The following is a 27,319-nucleotide window of genomic DNA, read 5'->3' as shown; positions in this document are numbered from 1 at the left end:
CGCTTTATTTCCACCGCCGCGGCTGCGCGCAGTGCCCGGTCCTCCGTCCATCCCGCCTTGCTGCACGGGGAAGGCCTGGGGTGGGGGGGGGGGAGCCTTTTGTCCGCCTGCCCCCCCCCCGCCCCGTCGCCCCCTGCCTCCCCGCCCGTGCGGGGCCCTGGGCACCGCCCGCCCGCAGGCGGACGCGGATCCGGCTGCCACGTCCCGGGGGCGGGGCGGGCGGCGGGGGCCAATGGCGGGGCGGGCGGCGGGCCTGCGCCCTGGGCCCCCGCCGCGGGGGGCGGGCGGCGCGGCCCCGGCGCGCAGAGGCAGCGCGACCGCGGACCGGGGCGCACCATGTGCGGTAAGGGCAGGGTGGCGCGGCCCGGGGGGAACCGGGGGGAAGCGCAGCGCATCCTGCGGCTGCGAGAAGGGGCTCCCGGGCGGCGGGGGCCGGGTCCCTGGTCCCTGCCCTGCTTCCCCTCCCCGCCGGAGGAGCAGCGCTAGGCCGGCCGGTGCCGTGCCGAAAGCGTGCCGCGGCGGAACAGCCCAGCCCCCGGGACACCCCAGGCGATTTGGGTGGCGAAAAGGAGCCGGCCGCTTCTGCGTTGCCTCGCTTATGGCGAGAAGGGGCCCCGTCTCCGTTATCTGAAAATGTCATCGTCTTGTCTACGGTCCGCGTACGTTTCTCCGGGGGAGGCGTCTTGCAACGTATTAGTAACTTGAAAGGGCAAATTCTCCCGGAATTATGCGCAAATGTGGCCAGAGCGTACAAAAGGCCAGCGCCCTGGCTCTGCGTGAGACACGACAGTACTAAAAATACGCTGTTTCCTCGGTGCCGAAGCCTTCGGGGCGCTCGGCGATGTTGGTGGGTCTCGTTCGGTGGCGGGTGGTGCTGAGGATGGTGACACTCCTGTGCCGGGGGGGTGCGTAGGTTGCAGTTTGCAAAAGCAACGAAGTGGCTTAGGAGCCTAAGCCCCAGCGACCGTCAGTAACGTGTACGTTATAGGAACGGAATACGGATTTCACCAGTAGCTTTTCCAAACGTGGCTCTGGTCGTATCAGAATAACCACTCCCACTTTTCAGTGAAAAGTAGCGTTTATTGTTAGTTTTTCAGGCGTTCCAGCCTCTCATGTGAACACTCGTACGTTGACTCAAGTGTACTCGATGTAGGTTGTGAGGCAGACAGGTAAACTGGTTTAAACATGGCTTAGGAGTGCCCATTGCAGGGCTATGCACCAGCTCATCGCCGTCTGTTCGTACCCCAGTGGAGGAGCTTCCCTGTGTTGAGCACACGCCTTGAGTGAGGCTTGGTCTCCAAAGCCACTTAGGTACTTTCCACTCCTGGTTGCCATGTTAGTACAATTACTCTACCTCATCTTTTGGACACAGGAATATAATTTAAACTTTCTCTTCCTCTTTTTATCACATCGACTTCATGTTTTTCCATGGAGATCTATGCCACAGTGATCTGTTGGCCCTTCTTATTTGCCTTTCCACGTTTCCTTTTTTTTCCCTTGTATTTTTATGTGCAAAATTAAAATGATGCTCTAAGCAAGATTGTGGGTTTTATATTTAATGTGCAAGTTGCCATTTCTTTCATTGTTTTTCTGAGATTGAACCATGGTGAAATGGTATCACCTTCAAACTGTCAAGTCTGTGGAGCGCTACGAAGAGGCAATCAGAAATTCAGCTTATATTTAACATTATGTTAATTTGTGTTAAAAGTACAAAGTAGAGCAAAGCTAAGAATAGAAGAGATAATTATTATTATAAATAGCTTGCTGCAAGAATAGGGATGATTTTGGTGCCTTGTGCTTGCCTTATTTGAGGTCCAGCCTTTGAAATGTGCAATATTAACATTCTGCTCTTTGTCTTTTTAACTGTGATAAGCCCTGAAAATCCTGTGGGTGGTTACTTAGTTGTGTTCAAGATCTAATGTGTTTCTCCCCTTTCTGATATAAGCAAAGTTCTTCTTGGATATTGAAACATTTTATGAAACAGTAAGAAAAGCATCAAGGATTTTTGGCTCTGTCGTTGAGTCTTCTGGGAGCCAGAGATATATCCTATAGTGAAAAATGAGAAGAGGAGAGCGTTAACTGAGCACATTAATACAGAAAAATAAGCCTTGGAAATTGAGGAGCTTCTGAATGCAGGAAGTGCGTGGCTGAAGACAGTTAAGGCTTTTGTAGGGAACAGGAGGAGAACTGTTTAGAGTCCGAGGGTGCTACCACATGAACTCTTGTGACTTGCGGTTAAGCACAGTTGGCAGAAACTAAGGAATACAGTCTCCTCTGCTGCTGTCGTTTGCGGTCCAGTTGGTGAGCAAGGCAAAATTGACGGTGGTCTCGGCTCACAGTAGGAAACGTTAATTGCAGTGACGTTTGGGCTTTTTTCCGTACAGCAGCAGTAGGCTCCAGCACAAGAACAAGGTGAACAAATTGAGGCATCGCCCTCTTGGATAGTCCTGGAAGTGTCGTGACTAGGCAGAGCTGGCTTGTAGGTACTCTGTAGGTACCTACAAGCTTGTAGGCTAGCAAGACTTAATTGTCTTTCCTAAGTGAAGTGACAGTAGTCTGCGTCTTGGAGTAGAGGGCTCTGATTTCTCATGCTATGGCCTCTGTAAGGTTTGAGTAGCCGTGTTATGCAGTGTAGTGATAGCCGTGCAGGCCTGGTTGCTTGTACGAACCCTCAAACGACATATCTGTAATAGAATTGTAACTCAGGATATACATTGCTTTTTCTTGCCATGCTGTCTGGTGGGTACACGGTCCGCACTGAGATTTTTATCCAATTCATCTCAGATAGAAAGGTAGTTATTAAGATGAGGGGTTTTTTTTTAAAAAAGGTGACAATGGTGCTATTGTTACCTGAGTTCTCCCTGTGACAGCTTGAAGACTATGGAGTTACCAACACAAATGTTTTCAATGTACTGATAATCTGACGTTCAGGTTTACGTGCGTGTGACCTTACGAAGACCTGAAATCTGATGTTCTCATACCGCTTGACAGGTAAAGGAAAGTAGCCTCAAAGTTCAATTCCTTCATGCCTAGCATAAATGACAAGCCTGCTGTGTAGATATGCTGGCCTTTTGTTTTTAATAGTGTTAGTGAAAAATAGGTTTTGTTCGTGGTATGTATTACAAACTTGCAGTTTGAAGGCCTAGCCAGGTAAAAATTGGGTGTGCTTTGGTCAGAATGCACCAAACCAGTTGAATGGCATCTATGAAATAGTTTGGAAAACAGGTTTTTCAAGGTAGCCAGGTTTTGTAAATAAGTAAACCTATCGTATGCCATGACTGTTTTTAACAACAAAAAGGGATTTTAGAATTTAGGTCTTGTATTACTAGCGATTGCTGAAGATAAAAACGGGCTTAAGACAAACTCGAGTTTCAAGTTTTAGGGTTGCACGTACATCAGTGGGGACTGTCCTCCCACCTGCTGAAATACCACTTGTACACCTAGGTGTATGCCTTTCTGTGAAGCATAGAGTAGTCGCTCTTGCCTGGAGTGAGTCCTTAGAATTGATACACTGGTTGTTTACTCTAGACAGGAGAAATCTTGTCCTTTGTAGCTGGAGAGGGAGGTGTGTGCGTGGGTGGTAAAAGCAGCATCCTGTCAACAAATGTGGTTCTTCACCAAATGGATGTTTTTCCACTTTGCTTTTCTCCCAGAGCAGACTTGATGAATTGAATGTAAACTCTCCCATATATATCCCACCTAATAATGATGGTATGCTTGTTTCTGACCTTGCGCTCATTCAACCTGTGCAGAATTAGCGTTGTTTTGATACGCAGGGGTTGGCACAGTGTTCCACCTCACCGAACCACCAGGCAGCCAATAATAGGAGCCCACTCCAGTAAGTTTTGAGCATCAGTATGAGACTTTGTTCTGTGTGAGAACTTGCTATTACTGCCTACTGTCTCCCCTGCTGTAGTTTGAAGAAAAATATTTTTATTGCTTTTCCCAGTCTGTAATGTATATTATGCATGTGTTATTTAGTAGCCTGCTTCTAATGTGTTGAAGACTTAAGGCCTCGTAATCATCACCAGGATAAAGGATTCTTTGGAATTGCCAAGTGGATGTACCAATAACATTGTCTGTTGAAATGGTTTTAACAGGTATACGGTATGGTATAAAGGAATTTGTAAATCCAACAGTAAACCTAGCCTGAAGGCTTTTCTACTTCTGTGAGAAAAGGATTAGGTGAAGCTATTCCTGAGTAACTTCACACATTCAAGACACTGGAAGTGGTGCTTCATTTCATTTGCCTATGAACTCACATGAAATAAAGGAACATGAGCACCAAAAAGATCACAGGAAAATTAAGTTCTCAGGAAAAAGTATTTTAGTGATTGTCAGCAATAGAAATAATGAACATCCATTTGGTAAAAATGCCATTCTGTTAAAATCTGTCAACAGTTTGTAGGGAATTCTTCATTAAGCTGCCATTGAGAATGTCTAAGTTTTGTGCTAGAATATTAAAAATCGGTTCTAAGAGGGGGCTAAGTTTCACGAGCAGCTGAATACCAGTTCTGCTGATGCTTCAACAGGTAAAGTTTTTATGGCAAACCTGCAAGAAAAGAAATGTTTTATGTGCGAAAGTGCATTGTTCAAGAAATTTCACTTAAGAGAAATACATACAGGAGTTCATACTACGGCGGGTCTTAGTGTTTTTCAAGAATTGTATGATGAGCTGACATGCTTTGAATGAGTCTTTTCAGCCCGTACGTGCGACGTCCTCTGTCAAGTTACTAGTTGAAATGTTTTATTATGTTGTAAAGTGTGACGACTGTTCTTATCCTGAAGTATATTAGTGTCAAGTCCTGAAGTACATTAGTGTATTCCAGACAGGGGTATGTGTTTTCTGAGCCTGTCAGATATAAATTCCTGTAGTATGCTTGCTGCTGTCTTATTTTAGCTGGGAGTTCACAATTATAAACAGTGCTAGGCAAGAATGAAGTTCACAGGGTGGGGTTTTTTGTTTCATGTGGCACGTATTTCACCTTGAATGATGCCAACTCAAGGCTTGTCAAGGTGGCGTAATTAAATGTCATTCACATATCCTGGTTTTCTTTAATACTTCCTCTTTCTGGCTTGTTCCGGAGCATGAGTTATGGAGGGCAGGTGTGGTTTTCATTGCTAAAAACCACTTGCGTTCAGTGGTGTCTAAATGCGTAAGTCGAGCTGAAACTGCAACTCCTCTTTTCAGGTCTGCTAGGGACAAGAAATTCACAGTGGTTTGGTTTCAGGAACGTTCTGCTTGGACTTCAAGATTTCTACATTTTCAGCACCTGGCATCTAGGCTGGCAAGGGGGATGAGCTGGTGGTGCACCAGATGGGACCCTGATGGGAATTTGCTAGATTTGCATTGGAATTTCATCAAATCCAACATGTTTCCATCGACTGTTGTGATTTAAATGAATTGTCACTTTGACAGAAAAATTGGCGCTTTGTGACAGAGTGCTCCTCATGGAAGCCTTCAAGCAGCTGTAAAGATCCATGCAGTTCATATCTTTCCATCTTTTGAATCGCATAGATTGATTTGAATATAAGCACAGGGAGGGAGAGAACGAGGCTTTAACAAGGCACTGTGATTTGGAGAAAAACATGTCTCTGGTGCCTAGAAGGAACGTCTTTTGTAGTCTAAACTGCAAGGTAGAGTTGCTGTGTGCCAACCCACATCTGCCGCATTCCACCTCGGAGAAGGCTATGTTTTGTAGCTGGGTGAAGTGATCCTTTGTTCGGCTTTGGGGTAAAAAGAGGTTCTTCTCTTGAACGGCCAGGGCTTTGTGTCACGCTGGGACGTAAGTATCACCTGAGTGCCCTTGGACTCGGCACAGCCATGTTCCTCACTGGGCGTTTACGCAGGTGGGACCGAGGGCTCGAGGTGTAATTCCAGAGCAAAATTTTATCTGCAGAGCCCGTGTTGGTGGCTGCTGGGAGAAATAAACATTTTACAAAAAAACACTTAGATCAGTGAAGTGTAACAAACATTTAATGCTTTGGGTCTTTTTTTTCCTCATCAGTGTGTCTGTCGAGGGCAATGGAATTGTACTTAAAAATGGAAGTGGTTACAAGATGTGATTGCTCATGTGTTCCTGAATAATCCAATAGTTAGGGTAGAGCCAGTAAAAATGCTGTTTTCTAAATGCAGATTGAAACTTTCTCCAGCTATGAAGAATCACGACATTATGGGATGTTTGAAATGGAGAAAATGAAGTGCATTTGAAAATATTTCCAGTAAATGAAACTGTTATTTACACATAATTCATCATGATCAAATGTCATAAATGGGTGATAAACCTCCAAATATTTGATTTTTAGCTTGCAGATTAGTAAGTCATGCATTTAGGAAGACTCATGTTCCTTTTCACCGGCCTTATTGTCCCATTTTTCACTTTTATTGTGCATAATTTCTACATATTATTCTATTTATTTTTATTTCATATTTTTTTCCTGTTTTCTTAAGGTGAGTTTTAAACTTGCTTGTCTTACTTGCCTTCTCATTTGTGAAATGTGTCAATCACAGGTGAGTTCCTAGAATTTTATTTTCATAGTGGTGTCTCCATTATCAATCCAGCTATTTTCCTGTCAAGATCTAAAAGCTGAACGGAATCAAAACTGAATCTCCCAATGGTTACCTGGTCGGCTTTTTTGAAGAGTATGTTCACACATTTTGCATCGTTAATATTGTATTTGCATTTCTTTTAGCTGGCTTGCTTTTCATAGTCTCTGTGTTTTCTGATAAGCAGCACTGAATTCCTTGCATGGTTGGAGTTTTTTTGTGGCATTCTTAGTCTTAGATTCAGATTTTTTTTCACAGTCTTCATGAATAATGTTAGTATAATTGTGCTGTAATTAATAGATTATTTTTTTCAATGCCTGAGACAAATGCCAAGTTGGCTTCTTTCTAGATAGATGTTTTCTGTTTGTTTACAGTACAAGTAGAAATAAACACTACTGTTTTTCAGTCTCATTCCAGATGAGCCATCCCTTCCTGGAGGAAGTCGGTTTCTACTTTGCGCCCATTCAGTACGTGGCATTTTGTTGCACACTGCTAGCAGCTGTGATGACAAGAAATCAAGTTTTGGTTTGTTGGGTTGTGGGTTTTTTTTTTTAGTTCAGGTGTGACTGAACTTGTTAAAATGTGCAGAGAAAATAACATTTCAAGCCACTGTCTGATTTGGATTCAGATTTAACAAAGATGTCCAAAGTCAGCCCTGACTAGAGGGAAATACTGCTGGTTTTAAACCATATTTTTGGTTCAGAATAAGTTGTCATCCTCATGCCAGAAGCAGGATGGAGACTGAAATGATCAATTCATATTTACCAAAATATTTTATGACAGGAAACCAGGTTTCTGCCTAATAATTGTGCCCTTCTATTGAGTTAGACTTTTTTTCACATGGAGGACTTCATTTTAATGGCCTTGCTGGGGCACCAAGGGTCTGTGTGGGAAGCGCTGTGCAAAGTGATTTTCACTGGGGCTTTGAGCAAGACGCTGTGGGGTTCCTTTGGTGTCCCCCTGCCCCTCGGGGCTGTGTCTGTTTTATCAGCTACAGAGCTGTTGATCGGGTGTTTAGGTGGGGACACACGCTCTGCGCTTTCTGTGGGGCCATTGAGATGACTGCGTTGGGCCCCCAGTCTACTTCAATGGAAAATACCCTCATTTAAATGTGGTGTCACGGCCTGGAAGCAAGTTGGGTTTTCGGTTGCCGTGTGCCTGGTAGCGTTAGATGGGTGATGCCCGATGTCCCTTGGGCGCAGCGGAGCGCTACCTTCACACGCCTCCGGCATGCTCTTGGCCCGAGGGGCCTGGAGTTGCTGATGGGCAGCCGAGATGCAGAGCACACTACCTACATTAAACTTGCTGTCCCGTTCTACGCTGCTTCCCCTCCACCTTTCCCACAGTCCTCTTTTCTTCTCCCTTCTTGGCGTATGCCCATACGTATCATACCTTTTGCACGCAGTTCCTTCCCTAAACTTCACGGTGGCTCTGTTTCACCCTTTGCGTGCCAGTGAAGAACGATCTCCTCTTTGCTCCCGTCAAAGAGGCTCTTGTGCCTCTCACGCTGCCGCTGTTCACTGGGAAGGGCTTCCAGGAGCTGTCTCGCTGCGGCCAGCCTGACGTTCAAACTCCAGAGCACCTTAACGCTTGTCATTGGTGCCCGTTTGCTCAAAAGAGCGTATCCCGCTTGAGTGGCCTTTGGTGTTGTGCTGTGCTGGTGGAATGGCTAGGGAGCCGTGTGCCAGAGCGGGACTGGTTATGCCATGGCGAGATAGCCGGAACGCCCCGGGGGGACGCAGGGATTGTAGGTGACGGACCCAGCTATCGCCGGAGCGAGGAGCTGCCCAGCGCCGTCAAAAAGAGGGTGTAAGGCTCCAGGGTTTGGGTGGGAATGGGACCCTTAAGGGCGTGTGCTTCCAAACACTGAGAGAGTTTTCAACTCCGAAATTACTTAGCTAATTTGGAAAAATGTAAGCAGCGTTCATGTTTCCGTAATTACTCGTGCTGGTTATAATTATTCCTTCTGAAGTAGCTTTGCTTTGGATGCTGTGGTAGGTGGCTTTGGTGTAAAGGGAAATGTCAGGAGCTGCTGGAACACAGTGTGTCTTTGTAAAAACATCTTCTGTGCTTGTTGTCTCTGCTTTTATTTTCTATGCTTGTTGTTTTTATGTGTAAGGTTACCACTGCACTGGGCGTCTGGGAGGTTTCTGGTAAATATGGAGAGAGGGGCTTTTCCAGCTGCCTGCTAACAAAGCAGTCTGCTTTGTACTCCTGTTGTAAGACCTGGAAGTCATTTAAAGGATTTTAGGCATTCAGGATATAGCTGAAATGTGTCATCCTTCAGCCTGGATGACAGCTATTTGGAGCCAGTTCACTTGTAAACAGGGAGATTGCTGTTTGCCTGAAGAATGCAGTTTTTAGAAGCGGAGTGAGCTAAGTATCAAATTGGAAAACTTTTTTTTCCTTTTTTTTTTTTCCCCAGAAGCGGGGGGAGGGGGGGTTGGAGATTGAGAGCGTGGGGGAAGTCTCCTTCAGAGGAGGCTTTTGAAATACGGCAGAGGTTGTTAACTGCTGTTAGCGTTTCGTTATCTGTTGTCAGCTGTGAATTGGGATGTTTGTGAAGGAGGACCTCGCCCCGTCCCTGCATGCAAGTTGAACAAATGCCCTCAGGGGATGGCAGCAGCAGGCCTGTGTGCGTGTTTGGGGATGTCGGGAGCAGTGGAAACACAACTGCAGATTTTTATAAACTTGGTCCTGATACAAGTGGTTATCAGAAAAGGTTTTGGGGAAGTGAAGGTAGGAGCAAGAGAAACCAAGTGAAAAGCTCCTTTTATTTTTTTTTTCCTTCATCTAACTAGATGGTTTAAGAAAGAGGAACAATAGAATGTGCATCTAATTTTTTCTAGCAATATGGAAGAAAATAAACGAGACAGATGTGCTCTTTTTGCAGCAGAACTGCAGGGAGATGCAACTTCTAATGCTGGTGCTTTGGGAGTGGGAAGTTGAAGCTCATGACAAAGTTGTCCTGAGCGCTGCAGCTGAAGTCCATGGAAAAGGGAGAAGGAATGGGGGGGTGTCAGAATGGTATACGGCTGCCACAACCTCCTTGTCCCCGCTTAGGCTAAAAAGGCCCTTGCAAATGTTTCAGTGCTTTGCTATGTGGTGCGTCCATCAACCCTGAATAGCCCATATTTCTACTTATAAATTAAGATGTCAGAAGGCTTTAAATTATTTAGTTTAATTCCAAAACACAAACAGCTTAAGAATGCAGTTTTTCAAATGTTTTTTAAAATAATCTGTCTGTAAACATAAAGCTATGTGTTCCAAAAGTCATCTTGGGAGTAAAATTTTTCGCATGAATAAGAATTTGGGAAGTGCGAGACAGGCTGTATGGCAGTACTATCAGGAAAAAGTGAAAGATTTGGGATGCCTTGAAAAGCACTTTGGTTTTGCGTGTGTGCGACTGAATTCTGTTCTCCTCAAGAAGTTTTGATAAAGTTTCTCAAATTACAAACCTTGAAGTACCCGTCACTTACATATATGGATGAAACACATATTTGTATGAAACCTGTCTTGCTTTTATTCCACGCAGATATTCTTCTCCTTTAAAATGTTAGATAGGGTGAAATGGTAGATTTCAAGTACAGATATTTCTAGCATCCAGTAAATGTCTTCTATGCTACTGCTTCCTGGTGGCACCAAAGGAAATCTTTCTGAAATAGAGCCATAATTGGCATTAGAGATCTAGGAATTTTGTGTCCTCTTTGCTGCTTAACAATAGAAGAAACAATTTACCTTCTTTTGCAACCCACAGGAAAAAGAGTTCCATTAGTTTGCATGAGTTAAATGATTTTTTTTTTCTTAGTGAGTCTGTGGGAGGAACTTAGAGAAAGCTATTCGAGGAAGGATATATTCAGCATGTCAGTGAACCCTGGACACTTCATCTGGAGTGATTAGTTTCCTGCCTGTTGCATCGTCTCCTGACAACTCATTCTGTCGTGTAGGTCCACCTCACATGGAAATTCTTTGTCCCATTGTGCCCAGACTTGTCCTGTTTAGTTGCTTTCAGTGTCATGGGAAGGATGCTGGCGTTTTGTGGTTGGTTTTGATCTCTTAAACGATAGTGAGATCTTCTCCATTGGACCTCAGGAGGGGTAAGGAAAAGCTGCAGACGCGGTGGTACCTTCCTGCGGGGGGTTCTCAGTACAAAGGCCTGTTTGAGTTTTAACTTAGGGCACGTACTAAGTAGATGGCACATACAGAGTCTCCTCAGCTGTGATTTTGTTAGAAGATTATGCTCTTTTTTCCCCATACAGGCATCTTTGCTTACCTGAACTACCATGTTCCCCGGACAAGGCGGGAGATCCTGGAGACCCTTATCAAAGGGCTCCAGCGGCTGGAGTACAGAGGCTATGATTCTGCAGGTAGCGCGCTCTGAGCAACAGTGGCTCTTTTTTGAATTTTGGCTTGCAAATGGTGATTTTCATGGTGTGTTTGTGAATGGGTTCTACTGTTTTCTGCTTTTGAAGCAAGCTGAAACACAAAGTGGATGTGCCTTTGATCATGTGGTCAGAGGTCTGGATTAACTTTCAGTATATGGATTTCTGTGAACATTCTTGGTGCCTGTTATCTGGGGCTTTAAAAATGCCTACAAGATGACAAAGGGAAAGATGACTTCTAATCTAAGGGGTTTCTTGCTTTCCTTTTGAGAGTCAGCTGGGGGGAGAAAGGGTACTGTAAAAAAAAAAAAATCAGGATTTTTGGACATAAAATACTGTAATATACTTTCTGCACTTCACACTCTTTCTTCGTATTCTGTGGCGGTGCTTAGGTGTGGGAATCGATGGCGGAAACGACAAAGACTGGGAAGCTAATGCTTGCAAAATCCAGCTTATCAAACAGAAGGGGAAAGTGAAGGCTCTGGACGAAGAGGTTCACAGTATGTATTTCCCTTTCATTCTTTGCCTGTTCTCTTTCCTTGAAATGTCCTGTCATGTCATGTGTGGTTTGAATATCACCTGGTTTACCCAGAAACACCGTATTTCCACGTAACTGTGTTTAAAGTGCCAGAGATGTAAACACTTAGTGTGTGCTGTGAAGAACCCAGTGATCCTATGAATGTTGTCATGAAGTTACAGAGAAGTCCTGATTTCTCAAGACAAATGAATCACATCCTATTAAAATAAAATAGACTTGAAATACATTTTAGGAAACAGACCAAAAAAAACTCTGAGGGGAATTACTGGGAAATAAATATCAGAGACCTAGGGCTTGGGCAAAAGAAGAGAAATGCTCTAATAACTTCACCGATTGAATTTTAAATTTTCATACATAATGCTTGTCCCAACTAAAGCTGTCTGTCTGAGTAGCAATGGGCTAAGCAGCTGGCGTCAGGAAAGCACTAATGTATGTAACTGTCAAATTGATGAGAACACAGAGAGTGAGGTCGTCTGCATCTGTTTCTGCCTCTTTGTGTTCCCTCGATTTAAATGTTAACTTCATTAACTCTGCGCACAACGCAAAGAAACACAAAGTGGTTGGGTGTGGAATACAGGTAAGCTGTGTGAGAACGGGAAGATGCTTCTCAGAGGAGCCAAGATCTCTAGTTCAAGAGCTGCTGGGTTGTTGTAATTTGACTTTTTTTTTAACCCATGCTAGTGTTACCCTCACAGTGCAGGGTGCTGTTTATCCCAAAGAAATAGCATACAGCAGCTGACAGCATGGCAAGGCGCACCCCCGAGAGAGGAATTAAGGGTGGATCCTTTTTTAAAGGTGTTTTTTTATTTTGGCAGGGCAAGGAATGCGGGGGGGGGGGGGTTGTTGGTTGTGTGCATCTGTGTTCTAAATTCCCTGAAAATATGCTTGATGTTTTGTGGGATTTGCTGATTCTGTTTCCCGGTCAGCATTGCTGTCTCGCACATCCCAGAGGCCTGGTGAGACTCCCACGTTGACTTTGGGGTAGGGACAGCCCCTCGGTACTAAAAACTTCTCCTACTTCTGCTGCAGAGCAACAGGACATGGACCTTGACATCGAGTTTGATGTTCACCTTGGAATCGCCCATACCCGCTGGGCTACCCACGGTGAGCCCAGCCCCATCAACAGCCACCCGCAACGCTCGGATAAAAACAATGGTGAGTGTGTTTGCGTGAGGAACCGCACGCTCCTCAGCAGGGCTTGAAGGCTCTGGAGAAGCTTGCTGCTGCCGCTGCTGCCCGCTGTGTTGCAGGGAGGGGTGGCTGGAGCCCTGCAGGGGGTTTGTTGCAGACCATGATGCTGAGCCTGGCTGCTGGGAAGCCGGAGGGGTTTTGGCCTGGATTTCTGTCCACGGGGTTTGTCCACAGCAGTGAACGATCTCAGGAGGGTTGGGATTAGTGCTCAGAGGTCCAGTGGGTGCATGGGCACAGTGCAAGGAGGAGGCAAACACAGAATGAAGTTGGTTGGTAAGAATTTTCCTGGCTATTCTTTGGAATGGAATTTTGTATACTACTTCCCCCCCCCCCCCATTTATTTATGTTTTTTTCATAATCACTATTGTGTGGAGAGGGGTTGGTCTGCTCTGTGGTGCTGCAGCGTGCAGCTTGGTCAGTGTTTGGCGTAGCCGCCCGAGGAGCAGCACCAACGAGCTGGCAGGAGGAGTGTGGTGTTTAATTGCTTCCAGCAGGCTGGAAATTGCCAAACGCTTAAATGCCTCCAGAAGGTTTGTGGGGTCTTGGTAGCCCTAGTCCCACCCGGGTCATTATTATCTTCTGCCATTACCAGCCACGCCAAACGGGGCAGAGCAAGCAAATCACACCAGGAGGTGAAACTCTTCTCTTTATTCTGCCCAGTATGGGTTTTCACACAATAAAGCTTTGTGGTCTCTGCGTCTCTATCACGGGGCTGCGGGCACCCGCTGCCAGGCCAGGGGGCTGGTGCGGGGCTGAGCGGGGCCTTTCCTCTGTCTCCAGAGTTCATCGTCATCCACAACGGCATCATCACCAACTACAAAGACCTGCGGAAATTCCTGGTGAGTGATCTCTGTGTGTGACACTCGATCCCTCGCTCCCACTCACTTCTGCTTTCACGCACTCCCCACTTGTATCCTCACACTCATTTCCCACCCACACTCCCCTGCTCGTCCCACTCCCATCATCCCTCCACTCCCTGCCTCATATTCTCATGCTCACCCCTGCTCACGTTCCCACTCCACACTCCCCTGCTCCCATTCTCTCTCCTCCACTCATGCTCCCCCACTCACACTCACCCACTTAAAGTCCCTCCCTCCCTGTATTCACGCTCCCCCACTCACACCCCCCTTCATTATTGCTCTCATATTCTCACACTCCTTTACTCTCTCCCCCACTCCCTCACCCAGGCTCACTCTCCCACTTCACACACACTCCCCTCTCACTCCTTCCCTCTCACCTGTTCCCCCACTCATGTTCTTGCACTCACACCCCCACACCTCTGCTCTTGCTCCTCACTCCTCTGCTCGTAGTCCACCCCTCACTGCCCCATTCCCCACTCGTATTCTCACACTCGCTCCCCCACTCACACTCCCAAGCACTTCCCCCACTGGCCTCACCCTACTCTCCCTCACCTCCTCACTCCTCCACTCATATTCACACTCCTTAACTCTCACTCTCTCCCACTCACACACTCCTCTGACTCAACCTCCCCCCTCACCACACTCCTCATTCCCCCATTATTCCCCACTCACTTGCCCCATTCCCCACTCGCACACCCCCACACTCACTTTCCCACTCATACCCTGACTCACACTTCCCCACTCACTCAGACTTGCCCTCCCACTCCTACTCTCCCACTCAGATTCTCACACTCAATTCACTAATCACACTCTCCCACTCACACCCCCCACTCTCTACTCCCCTACTCACTACCCTATTCCCCACACTCACTCATGCTCCCCTATTCACACTCAACGCTCCCACTTGCACCCCCACTCCTCTTACTCTCCCTCCTTCCCTCCCTCCCTCTCACTCATATTCTCGCACTTACTCCCCGCTTACCCTTCCACTCACACTCCTCCAGTCACTCAACCTCTTCATTCCCTCACTCATTCTCATGCTCTCCCACTTACACACACACTCCTCAGCTCACACGCCTCTCACCTCACACTCCTCATTCCCCCACTCACCCTCCCACCCCTCCTCATTTCCGCAGATTCTCCCACTCACACTTGCCCTATTCACACACTGTCCCACTCACTCCCCCCACTCTCACTCACACACCACCCCTCATATTCCTCACGCTCGCTCTCCACCACTCATATTCACTCCCGTACTCACTCACACTCATTCCCACACTTCCCTACTCACACCTCTCTCACACTCCTCCACACTCCCACCTCCCTCCCCCATTCCCCTACTCACACTCCTCCTCACTGTGCCACTCGCTCCCCCGCTTGTATTCTCACTTACACTCCCTTACTCTTATGCTCACCTCCATTCACACTCCCTCGTTCTTCCTTCCACTCCTGCACTCTTACTCCCCACTGCCCCTCACACTTGGTCATTCCCCACTCACTCCCCGACTCGTGCTCACCCCCCACCCACACTCATTCCCCGATTCGTAGTCACTCTCACACTCTCAGCTCACACTCAGGAGCACTCACACATACACACGCTCTACATTTGCACTCCAGCCCACTCCCCCACTCCCACTTAAACTGACTTCCCCCAGTCACACTCATGTTCTCCCAATTCAATCCCCACTCACTTCACTTGTGCTCACACTCTAACGCACACTCACTCCCCACTCACATGCCCCCGTACTCAGACTTTTGCACTTACGCGCACACTCACGTTCGCTCCCCCACTTGCACTACTGCATGTGCACTCACTCACGCTCACATGCACTCTCACTGCCCTGCTTGCACGCTGTTCCATTTGCACTTCCCCGTCTCCTCACGGGTGCGCTCACCTTCACCCTCACTCCTGTGCTCTGCTGCTCCCTCCCTCGCGCTGACAGAGTGGGAAGGCAGGAGGGAAGGAGGTGTGGATGGAGGAGAAAGGAAAGATGGGAGGAAAAGGGAAGAAGAGATGAAAGGGAAAGGAAGTGAAAAGGAAGGCAAGGAAATGGAGGAAAGGGAAGGAAAAAAGGAAGGGAAGAAGGAAGGAAAATGGGAAAGGTAGGGAAGAAGAAATGGGAGGAAGGAAAAGGAGGCCAAGGGCAAGGAAAGGAAAAAAGAAAAAGGAAAAGGCAGGAAAGAAGGAATAAAGGAAAAGAGGAAAAGGAGGAGAAAATGAAGGAGGAAAGGAAGAAAGAGGGATGGGTGAAGAAAAAGGCCAGGAAAGAAGGCAGGAAAGAGGGAAGGAAAAAGGAAATGAGGAAAGTAGGAGAAAAGGAAAAAAGGGAAAGTGAGAGAGGAAGAAGGAAAGTAGGAAGGAAGAGGAAAAAAGGAAAGGAAGGAAGAGGAAAAAAGGAAAGGAAGGAAGAGGAAAAAAGGAAAGGAAGGAAAAGGAAAGAAGGAAGTTGAAAGGCAGGAAAGAAGGAAGAGGAAATGGATTGAAAAAAGGAAAGAAAAAAAGTCAAGAGGAAAGGCAGGAGGAAAGGCAAAAGGGGGAAATGCAGGAAAGGCATCAGGAAGGAAAGAAAAAAGGAAAGCATGAAAGGAAATTATGGAGGAAGGAAGGAAAAAGGATAAAAAGAAAAGGCAAGAAAGGAAGAGGGAAAAGTCAGGACAGAAGGAAAATATGAAAGGATAGGAAGAGAGGAAAGGCTGAAAGGAGAAAAGCAGGGAAGGAGGAGAAAAAGGAGGAAAGGTGGAAAGGATGAAAGGAAAGTATGAAGAAGGAAAAGGAAGGCAGGAAAGAATGAAAGCAAGGAAGAAGGAAGGAAGGACGGGAAAAGGAAAGGTAAATGAGGGAAGGATGGAAAAAGGGAGGGAGGGAGGAAGGAAAAAAGGAAAAAGAAATGCAGTATGGAAGGATGAAGCAAGGAAAGGCAGGAACGAAGAAGAAGAAAAGGCAGGAAAGGAGGAAAGAAAGCGAAGTATGGAGGAAGAAGAAAGGCAAAAAAAAGGGATGGAAAAAGGAAGGGTAGGGAGGAGGACAGAAAAGTAGACATGATAAAAAGGGAATGAAAAAAGGTAAGGGAGGAATAAAAAGGAAAGGCAGGAAAGAAGAAAAAGGAAAGGCAGGAATAAAGGAAGGAAGAGGGGAGGAGGGAAAGGGAGGGAAAAGTAAAAGAGAAAAGGACAGAAGGAAGGAAAAGAAGGGCTGGAAAGAAAAGGCAGAAAAGGAAGAGCAAGTTGGGAAGGAAAGGCAGAGGGCCAGTTGCCCAGTGCATGCTGTTGCTGCAGGAGAGCAAAGGCTACGACTTCGAGTCAGAGACGGACACAGAGAGCATCGCCAAACTGGTCAAGTACATGTACGACAACCGCGACAGTGACGACATCAGCTTCACCACCCTGGTGGAGAGGGTCATCCAGCAGCTGGTAATGCTGGGAGCTGGGTGTGGGGTGGGGACCCGGGGACAGACGGGGGGGACGCACACCAAATGGGCAGACACAGAACTGCCCGGGGTAACCTGGCTGGCGTTGCACCATGCCCGACTGTGTTACGGGACGTTCTGCGGCACACGCTAAGGAGTGGTTTTGTCTTTCCTACCTCTTGGCAGTTCATCTCAGACATACATTCGTTTTTCTAGAGGCATCGCTCGTGTGAAAAACGTCTACGTTTTAGGGTGCAACAGCACCTTGAGGCAGCTGGTCCTTGGTGTGTGCAGGGGGTGGGAGTGAAAAGCAGCCCCTGCTCCCGATCCCCCCGACCCCTCCATCTGGAAGAGCTGCTGACCCCTTGTGGGAACTTCCCCACACAGCACCTGGTTCCACGTGTCACTTGGAGTTGCGTGCAGGACCCATCCGCAATTTACCTCTCGTCCCAGCGCGCGTTGTTCGGGTCACGGTGTTGCAGTGATTTGCCTGGCAGGAGCTGTAGTAGCAACAGACCAAGAACGCGTTTTGCTGGCAGATTGCGGTGGCTCATCTGTACGTTTGGTGGCACCACACCTGAGCAAACACCCCAAAGTTTTGGTGCTTCTTTTACCAGGCCTGTGCCTTTGCAAGTCCCCTTGCCGCACACTGAGCTAACGCAGGAGCGCTCGCGCGGGTAGCCAGTGATGTCTGAGCGCAGTGTGTGTCTGGGAGGTCAGAAGAGTCATGAAGTGGTTGAGGAGCTACCAGGGCTTGGGGAGGGACACCTTTCCAGAATGAGGTGCCCAGAGCTTCTGGTGGCTGTGAAGCCGCCTGCTCAGTATCTCTTACTTGTTTGCAGAAACACGGGTGCGGGTTACGTGCTGGGAACCCTGAAATGGCGGCCCAGACCTCCAACGAAGGGATAACCAGTTTGTATTTCTCTTGTTCCAGGAAGGTGCTTTCGCTCTTGTCTTCAAAAGTGTTCATTATCCTGGTCAAGCAGTTGGTACCAGGTAAGTATTGTCATGGGAAAGAGCATTCTTCTTGTGCCCCATATGTCACTTTTTTTTTGTTCCCCCGAGTTAGAAGATGACGGAGTAGAAGGTTTTTCTCATCGCACTGTATATGCTGTGGTGAGGGCGGTGGTTTTTTCATTTTCTTTCTCTTGTTTTCCATCTGTCATAACAGAAAATTCCCAAAAATGTTTTGAAAATCATTTAGTGAACAGCTGTATCTCAACTTTTGTAGACTGGTGGTGAGAGCTTTGAAAGGAGATGGTTTTCTCTCTGTCTTTGTGTTTGTGGCAGCATTTGGACAAGTCCTCCATTTGACTTGAAGGTGGGCCAGCGTGGAGTTCAGGTTTTCTACTCCACTTGTAAATGTCGGCATCAGTTGGGTTTGAATTTCATTTCCAATGACTTGTCTGTAGTTACGTACAGTAAGAACAGCCTGGTTGAAGTGTCCATGGGATTTCAGTTACCCCTGCAGAGTTTATGTTAAACTTGAGACAGATTCCTCACGTCCCTGCGTTGTGTTTATTCAGAGATTCTTTCGCTCTGTCCTGCAGCCTCCCATGTTTGCAGCACTAACAGCTTATCTGGGAGGAGCTCGCTCTTTTTTAGTTCCGTTCAGTTGCTGTGCTGGAGAATAACGGTCCCTTCAGGCCGGCTGTCAGCATGATGAATCTCTGGGCGCTGAGGGTTGTAACTCGATGTCCTCTTGCAGGCGAGGCAGCCCCCTGCTAATCGGAGTGCGCAGTGAACACAAGCTTTCCACCGACCACATCCCCATACTCTACCGGACAGGTAAGTGTGAGCACCCCCTTCCCCAGGGCGGCCACCTTCCAGTCACGCTCAGACCGATGTACAAGCATAGAATTTCACACACAGTTGCGTTCTCTGGAATACATACTACGCTTTGAAACTTTTATCTGTAAATTAAACCATTATTAAAAAGAGGTGTGTTTTTTTAAAAAAAGTTTTTTAACCACATGCTATGCCACCATATACTTCAAGTTTGTCTCTGGTTTTATAATCAAAGCTTTAATGTCCAGTGGTTGCAAGGAAAACACATCTTAATGCAGCAGAATAGAATAGTTCGGTAAAGTTAACAGTATAGTTAAGTGTATATATATAAAGTTAAGTTTAGATACTTAAGTTTATATATTGTGTGTGGCATGTTGGCATTCATGGACTCAGTTGTTTTCAAGACCAAACATGACCATGCTTTGCAGGCTACAGGCTTTTCACTATCACAGACCTTTCCTCACCCTCCGACATCATTGTTAAAAAGCAGAATGCTGTTACACTCTGTACAGCAATCTGTATTTATGTCGTCTGTCTGTCTGTCTCTCGCACCCGTGTTTTACCATAGACATGTAGTTGCACCCTTGAAAATAAGAAGCAGCTAAGAATTATCCTGTAATTTACCGTTGTCAGAGGAGTCTGGACCCCTTCAGTCTCTGGGCACTGGACTAGTTCTCTCAGCACTGCAGTGATCAAAAGGACTCACTGCTTTCTAACAGTGTGGCTAATGATACCTTGCTGCGATGTAACGTGAAGAACCAGTCCCAGTTCTTTGTCTGTTTACTCTTGGTTGATGCTGGATAATTAGCAGTAATCCTTACTGTATGTATGTAACAGTTTTTTTTTTTTTCACTGATGATCTGAAGTTTGTTTTGTTTTTTCCAATTACACTTTCAGCTGTACAATCTATGGATCATTCTTTTGATGGAATATCCATAAAAATGGAGGAAGGTGCCTACCAGAGAAAAATCTAATACTTGACATTTCAGAAAATCCTCCAGTTCTTTAGGAAAGGAATCATAAATGCAACAAATATGCATTGTCTCTTTAATATGTGGTTATTGCTTTCCATGTAGTGTAGCGAAACGAATGGGATAATCAGAATTTCTTCTTGATCAGAACCCCCATGAGCAACACACAGCAATATCCACCCCCCAGTCCACCCACCCCATTTCAAATATTCTGATGTAATGCTCAGCTATGTGCAAAACTGATGACTTAGTGCAGGTTGTGCTGCATGCTCCCTGCAGCTCTGATGACAGAAGGAAATAGTAAGTTACCTTAAAAAAACCCCACAAAACAATAGTGCAACCCTGTTAGGAGGGTTTCCTAATGCACGCATTCTCCAGAATTCCCTCCAGAGTTCAGCTTGGCACAGAGCTGCATCCTCCCTCCTGACTGAAGTGTGAATCTGAGTTGCATCTTCTGGTAGAAGCAGTAAGGTTGGCCTGAGGCTGGTATATCAAGGCGAACTTCCCTTTGCTGGTATATCAAGGCAAACCATTTTTAATTCACATTAAGCACTTAATTTTTTTCAAAGGCTGACCCATCATATGTGATGTGATGTGATGAACCAAGTTCACATCTGAAGCAGGAGAGTGCTTTTCTATAAGAGGAGAGGATGGGATTCTTAGCTGCTGTAAATAAATGTGATTCCACCCTCAGCAGACAGCAGCCTCGGGCACTGACAGCTCAGGGGGTGAAACCTGAGCTTTTGCCAGAGGAGAAACAAACCTCAGTTTGTTGAAAGGTGAACTGTGCTTGTTCCCTGTCAGGAGCTGGTTTACCTGAACCCAACTGTTAGGTGAGGTTTTGTTTCTTTCTACCAAACGTGTGTCTCAAGTCAATGTGAAGTGTTTAGAGTAAAAGTCTGAAGTCAGGTTAATTCCCAGGGGTTTTAAGGACCACAGTCCCTCTGCTTTCAGTGGCACTAGGGCTCTTCTGAAAAATGGACCATATGAAATGTATGGATTGGAGAATCTTCGACTATAATAATTGTTTCATTAGCTGTGTAATGCCATCCTCTGAAAACACCTCGTACAGAAATCCAAACTCTAATGCTGCTCAAGTAAGCATGGAAGAACCTTTTAAGTGCAGTGCCTTTGCAGAACAGCCATGTGCTTAGGATTGTCATCGTGGAGAGTGAGGTAGTATCAAAATATACCCAAAACATACCACCCCCTTACCCCCCTGCCTGGTTTTTAGTATACCTGTGTTAATTCTCCGTGATGTCTCCATTCTTTGATTCAGAAGGGAAAAGATTAAAAGATGATTTCTGTGTTGCTTCTAAATTCTAGTAAATGGGAGGTAGGTGCTGTAGAGCAACAATCGGGGTTGTCCATAGGTAAATGGACAATCTATGGACAAATCCATAGATACAAAACAAACGTAATTGGCTGATAATACTTACGGTAACATTTCAACCAGTCCTTGGTAAGATATACATACAGTGCATGGGTATGTGCACAGGAAGAACACGTTCCAGTTGCAGCTCAGTGTAGAATCTGTAATACAGGAAAGCAATGCAACATAATAAAGTCAATGCAGGGAAATGTATTCTGAGAAACCAAATCTGCATGTTTTGATCAAGTATGGGTGCTTCTGTTGGGGCCACTAACACTTTTTTGCTCTGTCCCTTCTCAACAACAAATCAGTCTGTCCTGGCTTAACTCAACAAGGGAGTTGTTTTCCTCATTTACTGACTTAATAACTGAAGTGGAGGGCTCTAAATTGTTGGCTGAGTGGAACCTTCTGATTGAGTATCAACATGAAAGCAGTATTTTTTTCTTTACGTTTTCATTTACAGAAGTATAACTCTAAACATCATGAGCTCTACGTACATCACTGAATCAGATTGGTGAAACACAACGTTACAGCTTATGGAATAAATATATAATAGAGAAACTTCAATGTTGTTATTCTCTGGCAATAGTCACATTTTGCTAGATAAGCTGATTAATCCACCCCCACTCCTTAGCATGTGCAATGACTGGCAAATCATTTGGTTTGAGCAGTAGGTGTTTTGGTCCTCATCTGCATTCCTGATGAGCTTTGCCACTGAGAAGTATTTTCTGCAGTTAAAGAGGAGGCGGAAGATTAGAGAGTATTGGGAATTGCCAGAGTACTTTGGAAAGGATCCCTGGTGAAATGCTGAACTTTTCTAAAGGCTTAGTATGAGTTTTTCAGAAGCTGACTCTTACTCCGATGTCCTGCAGTACACCTAGATACTTCCCTGGCAGTAGAGTAAGACCTGCAGCAGTTTACCAGCTGTACAATTTTTGGATCAGGATGAGGTGGTTGTATTTGATCACTCAGGAATAAGGCCGAGTACTTAATCATGGATTTCCTGATCTGTGTCTGAACGCATTAGCTCAGCCAGACAAAAGTAGGTTGGGGTTACATCTGCCAGTGCTCCGTGGAACGGTGTGGCTGCCCAGGTGGCAGCTCTGGGAGAATTTCCCCAGTGCTGAGAATAACTTGACAAAGAAAGAGCAATCCTGCTCAATTTCTCAAAGCCTCAGGAAAGTTAAGTGAAACAGGAGCACAGGAGAAACTTAAAATGATAAACAGGGCTGATTCAACCAGGAACATGTTGGTAAATGGTGCGTGCTTATAAAGCAGCTTGAATTCTCTTTTCCTAGTGAGGCCGCATAAATTTTCATTTGAATTTTTACTGATACTTTCCTCTAAACTTAAAACTCTGCGCTAACATTATACTTGCAGACTTAATTCAAAAGCACAGAAAAACCTCACAAGCAAACTGAGAAAGGGCATAATAATATGAGTGCCAGTATGCTGCCCTCTTCTTTGTCGCTCCTAAAGTTCCTGTGACCGCTCACAGTGATGAAAATAGTGCTTCATGTTGGTACCGTGCCTTGGGACTGCTGGTGAGACTGACACTGCAGCTGCCTTCCGGATTTGTCAGTGTGTGCAGTACCTAATCCTCGTGTCTCGTAGGTAAAGACAAGAAGGGAAGTTGCAACCTGTCTCGTGTTGACAGCACCACCTGCCTTTTCCCTGTTGAGGAGAAAGCTGTGGAGTACTACTTTGCTTCTGATGCTAGGTAATGTTGTTCGGTGTCTTTCCGCATCTAGAAAAACGTGCAGTTTAAAGCTGAGGCCTCAAACGAGAGATGGGGAGGCTGTGGTTTCTTTATGGACAAAGTACATTACGTACATGTGGCCGTTACTTTACAAACGTTAACTAGTTACCATGTGTGGCCCTGAAAGACGGAGGTAGATTAGATGAGAGTTCCTTTTATAGAAATGGACACTGGCTTTGGAATAGCAGTGGTATCCTTCTTCAAGCACGTCTCTTGGTAAGATTCCCAAGGTGAGTGATAGGAAACACGAGAGTACTGACCTAAGTTAATGGGACAGACGCTAATTATCAGGAGAATTGTGTTGATTTTCCAGGGATGTCTCCACACATGAAATTCCTTTATCAGCAAAGGTGGCTTATTTTAATCCCAGGAGGGAGGAAAGACTAACTCAACAGCCGCCCTACCAGAGCTTTTGGCTTTCTCTGTATTATGGAAATGAATACTTGTTCCAGAAACGTAAAAATACCACTATGGTTGACTTCTGCAGCTCTATGTCATTAGAGCATTTTGCAGAGTCTTAGGACACCCTGATGCATTCTGATTTTACAGAGGTTTTCAGTGACTTGCCCAAGGTCAGAACAAAAGCTACGAAACCAGGGAGCTCTTTCAGTACAGCCCGCCTTGTTCAACTGAGAGAGTACAGACTAAAACCTGACCAAAGGTTTTAAACCCCACTGGTGATTCCAGTATTGACATTCCCCAAGTAAACGGCAGGTAGGGAAGGTATTCAGTGGTACCGAATTATTGGGGTGCTTCTAGGCAGATCGCAGAGTACTTTAACAGGTGGCCAAGCTGTCCCCAGCTTTACAGATGGGAGGATGAGATGCAAGGAGGGACAATGGCTTATCACTGGAAGAACCAAGAAAGGAATCTGCTCCTGTAGTTGAGCACCCTGTGTGCTGGGGCAAATTACTGTCTTCCTGACTTCCACTCTCTATCTCCTAACGGTTAGATTGCATTGCTGCACATGCTGCTTTGTCTGAGGAATTCACAGTTTCTTCTTAAAGCAGGCACTGAAATTAATAATGAGGTAGGTGGAAAAAATCCAGTTATATTGGCAGCGTGGAAATGTACTTTATAGTACTGCTCTTATTTTAAAAGAAATTCCATTGAAATGAGTAACTTTCTTAAGCTGTATGTTGGATTATAAATAGGGCTGTAGCCCTCATCTTTCTGTGAAGAATAATGTCTTACGGCAAATGGTGTATGCTTTTATAGTGCTGTCATTGAGCATACCAACAGAGTGATTTTCCTTGAAGATGATGATGTAGCAGCTGTGGTCGATGGCCGTCTTTCCATCCACCGGATTAAACGCACAGCGGGCGATCACCCTGGACGTGCCGTCCAAACCCTGCAGATGGAACTTCAGCAAATTATGAAGGGTAAAATCTCTTGGATGTCACAGGTCTCTCCTGGAGTCACAGAATAAGTCAGGTTGAAGAAGACCTCCAGAGGTCATCTGGTCCAGTCCCGGGGTTAAAAGCAGGGCCAAGCAGATCAGGGTGTTAACAGGCCTTGTTCAGTCGAGTTTGGAGTAGCTCCAGAGACAGAAATCACACAGCCTGTCTGAGCGCCTGTCCTGTGCTTTATTACCCTCGTGGTGAAAAACAGTTGTCCTTGCATCTAATGGGACTTTCCCTCTAGCTGCTAACACCGTCGTGACGAGAATTGTGGGGCTGAGGATTTTGCCTCCTGCTTGACGGCATCTGTTTTGCCCAAGACTGGTCCCTAGCAGGCTTGCCATTCCGGATCCGACCCTTCCAGTAACTTGAATCCAGCTCTTGTGAAGAGCTGATGCTTTGGTAGAAAAAGAAGTATCAGTTTAATAATCTCTCACAGGTAACCAGCCTGTTAGTGATGGGTCCAAGCTTTTCCCTATATACATAGGAAAAATGTAAATTACTAGGAGATGATTTAAAGTGTTCACAGTTCTTTTGTTTCTTTCTTTTATAGGCAACTTCAGCTCATTTATGCAGAAGGAAATATTTGAACAGCCAGAATCTGTCGTTAATACGATGAGAGGAAGGGTCAACTTTGATGACTACACCGGTAATTGAGATTAAGCTTCCTTTATTTTTGACAGCTTGGTATCTAGTAGTTATTCACGATAGTCATAGAGGAGGAAGTAGGTGATGATATGGGAGATTAAAATATGCTGGTATAAGATGACATGCATGTCTCACAGGAAACACTTCCAGAATTACATGCGCTGATGGCAAGACTATTTTTTGTGATTTATTTGTTTTTGCAAAGTGGTTGATGCAGATTGTTACACACTGTGTGTTAGCACCAGTAATCTTGAGAATTTCTGCCACCTGGCCAGCCTGATTGTTCTCTCTGAACTTTGCTTACAGTCAATCTCGGTGGGTTGAAGGATCACATCAAGGAGATTCAGAGGTGTCGTCGTTTAATCCTTATTGCTTGTGGGACAAGTTATCATGCTGGAGTTGCGGTAAGTGGTCAGTCTGGATCTCATTTAAGACCGTTACCAGGAGAAGAGACAACGCAAGAGCAGAAGGCAAATGCTGCAGCAAGGTAGGGGCACCATGAGCCAGGTGGGATTTCCTCCGCTGCTATTCACGCAGACAGCAACGGTGCCTGCTTACAGACATCTCTGTGCCTGCCCAGTGCAGCGGAGAGGTTTCGCTTTGTACCGCGCAGAAGTGCTGGCTGTGTGTACAGCCAGCATGCGATTTGGTCTTGTCAAGCCCTGACCTAATCGTTACTCAAAGTGCGACGGCTGTAGGTGAAGCCTTTTTAGATTGCAGGTTGGCAGCCCATAATGTACTCCACAACTTTGCAGAGGAATCCTTCAGCTTCTCTCAGAAATGCTGCGAAACACAGCTATGTTCACTGATTTACAAGGACCAGAAAAGAAAATTTTTATTCATCTTGGCTAGCTCTGTAAGATAATGTTAACAGTAATCCATCGACTAGCCAAAACAAGTTTCTGGCTTGGCCTGAGTACAGGTGGTGGTTTTCGAGTTCTTCAGTAATACAAGTTACACTCTGATAGAAGGACACCCCGTATTATATAATATATATGTAGCGTTATATAATAAGCAAGACTTAAAATTTAAGAACAATCTACGTGTGAGGATGGAGTTGGCCTCTCAGGCTTTTTGTGGTGCCAAAAGCAGTGTCGCTTTTCACAGGGGTAGTTGTGTGACTTGGGTATGGGTACACTGAGTAATTAAAATATAATCCAGCCCTAATTTTCACATGGTATTTTGATAGTAATATTTTCCAGTGTGTGTCAACTAGAAGGCTTTTTTGTACTCCAAACCTTTGGGTTTTTTAACCATGGTGTAATATGTAACTTTCTGACTTCTCCTTTTACCAGACCCGTCAGGTTCTGGAAGAACTGACTGAATTACCTGTTATGGTTGAACTAGCCAGTGACTTCTTGGACAGAAACACCCCTGTCTTCAGAGACGATGTTTGCTTTTTCATCAGCCAGTCAGGTACGGTCTCGCTTTACCACCCACTCGCTCCCCTCCTTCCTGCAAACGTTAGCTCGGGAGGGAAAAGGCAGTGGGGCCAAATTCTTGTGCTGCCTGTAGGATTGCGGGCGGTACGCGCCAGAGAAGAAATTGGCACGCGCGTGGTAGAGATGGGGAAAAAATAGAGCAGTTCTCCTCCTGTCCATCTGCATGCCGGTGCAGGGTTTTGTGAGTCTTATATATGGTAACAGTAGTTTTGTTTCCTCTCTCTGTGAGGAAATATTCCGTCAATCAACAGACTAAAAAAATGCTGCCGAACTCTGGGTAAAGGCAACTCAATAGTTTCTTTTAAATAGTGTTAGTTGTCTAGTTAAAGCACTACCAAATACTAAGCTGTTTGGTGGATCGGATCCATAAAAGAATTAAACTATTACACACAAGTATCAAAAAATACAACAACTTGGAATGCAATATGATATAAGACAAACTTAAGCATTAAAAACCAAAAAGCAATGTACATCACATTCAAAATATTTTCAAGGAAACTGCAATACAAAAACTACTTTTGTTTTTTTTCCTCCTAGTTGCATTTACCACTGTAGATTTTCATAACTGATCTTCAGCTTTATACTAAAACTAGTCGTTACTTTTTCTCCATAGGTTAAAATACTCTTTTGGTAGTAGTTTTTTTTTCTTCTTAGTATCAAGTAATTCAGAATACCCTCTCTTTGTAGGGGGCTTACATTCAAGTTTTCCCTGGGTTTTTGGAATACTGTCCAATCTAACAGGGAACACAATGGAGGGCACACTAGGGGGGGGTCTGTCTTTCCCCTGAAGTGTTGGATGTGGCAAGCTAACAAAGATTTTCCTGGAACCTGAGCTTGCTCATCAGGCAATACAAAACCAAAGTAAATATTGAGCTGAAATAACCCCCGTTCCCCCCACCCATAAATCTGTGTTTCTAGACGTAGCTTCCCACCCTACTCGCCTTGCTTTAAGTAGTGCGGTACGCAGAGCAAAAGTGTCCCAAACCAACTGGGGGGGGGTTGTTCTGTATTGTC

The 27,319-nt window shown here is 45.6% G+C and overlaps 1 protein-coding gene across 4 annotated transcripts in view; it reads left to right on the top strand.

The window, feature by feature from the left end:
• Positions 1-235: 235 nt before the first annotated feature.
• Positions 236-27,319, top strand: part of GFPT1 (glutamine--fructose-6-phosphate transaminase 1) — a 47,137-nt gene continuing 20,053 nt past the window's right edge. For 2 of the 4 annotated variants that reach the window (XM_054804781.1, XM_054804780.1), the window contains exons 1-14: positions 236-343; positions 10,807-10,914; positions 11,322-11,429; positions 12,497-12,622; positions 13,439-13,497; positions 16,795-16,929; positions 17,860-17,921; positions 18,634-18,713; positions 19,611-19,664; positions 22,671-22,776; positions 24,034-24,197; positions 24,769-24,864; positions 25,170-25,267; positions 26,159-26,279. In XM_054804781.1, the coding sequence (XP_054660756.1) occupies positions 337-343; positions 10,807-10,914; positions 11,322-11,429; positions 12,497-12,622; positions 13,439-13,497; positions 16,795-16,929; positions 17,860-17,921; positions 18,634-18,713; positions 19,611-19,664; positions 22,671-22,776; positions 24,034-24,197; positions 24,769-24,864; positions 25,170-25,267; positions 26,159-26,279 (1,324 nt within the window). In that variant the 5' untranslated portion in view covers positions 236-336. The remainder of the gene's footprint in view (positions 344-10,806; positions 10,915-11,321; positions 11,430-12,496; positions 12,623-13,438; positions 13,498-16,794; positions 16,930-17,859; positions 17,922-18,633; positions 18,714-19,610; positions 19,665-22,670; positions 22,777-24,033; positions 24,198-24,768; positions 24,865-25,169; positions 25,268-26,158; positions 26,280-27,319) is intronic. The other 2 variants (XM_054804783.1, XM_054804782.1) reach the window with 1 other exon arrangement.

Source organism: Grus americana, chromosome 26 (assembly GCF_028858705.1).
Source record: "Grus americana isolate bGruAme1 chromosome 26, bGruAme1.mat, whole genome shotgun sequence".
Classification (NCBI taxonomy): domain Eukaryota; kingdom Metazoa; phylum Chordata; class Aves; order Gruiformes; family Gruidae; genus Grus; species Grus americana.
The sequence above is the reverse complement of the archived record's forward strand: the minus strand, read 5'-3'. Positions and strand labels throughout refer to the sequence as shown.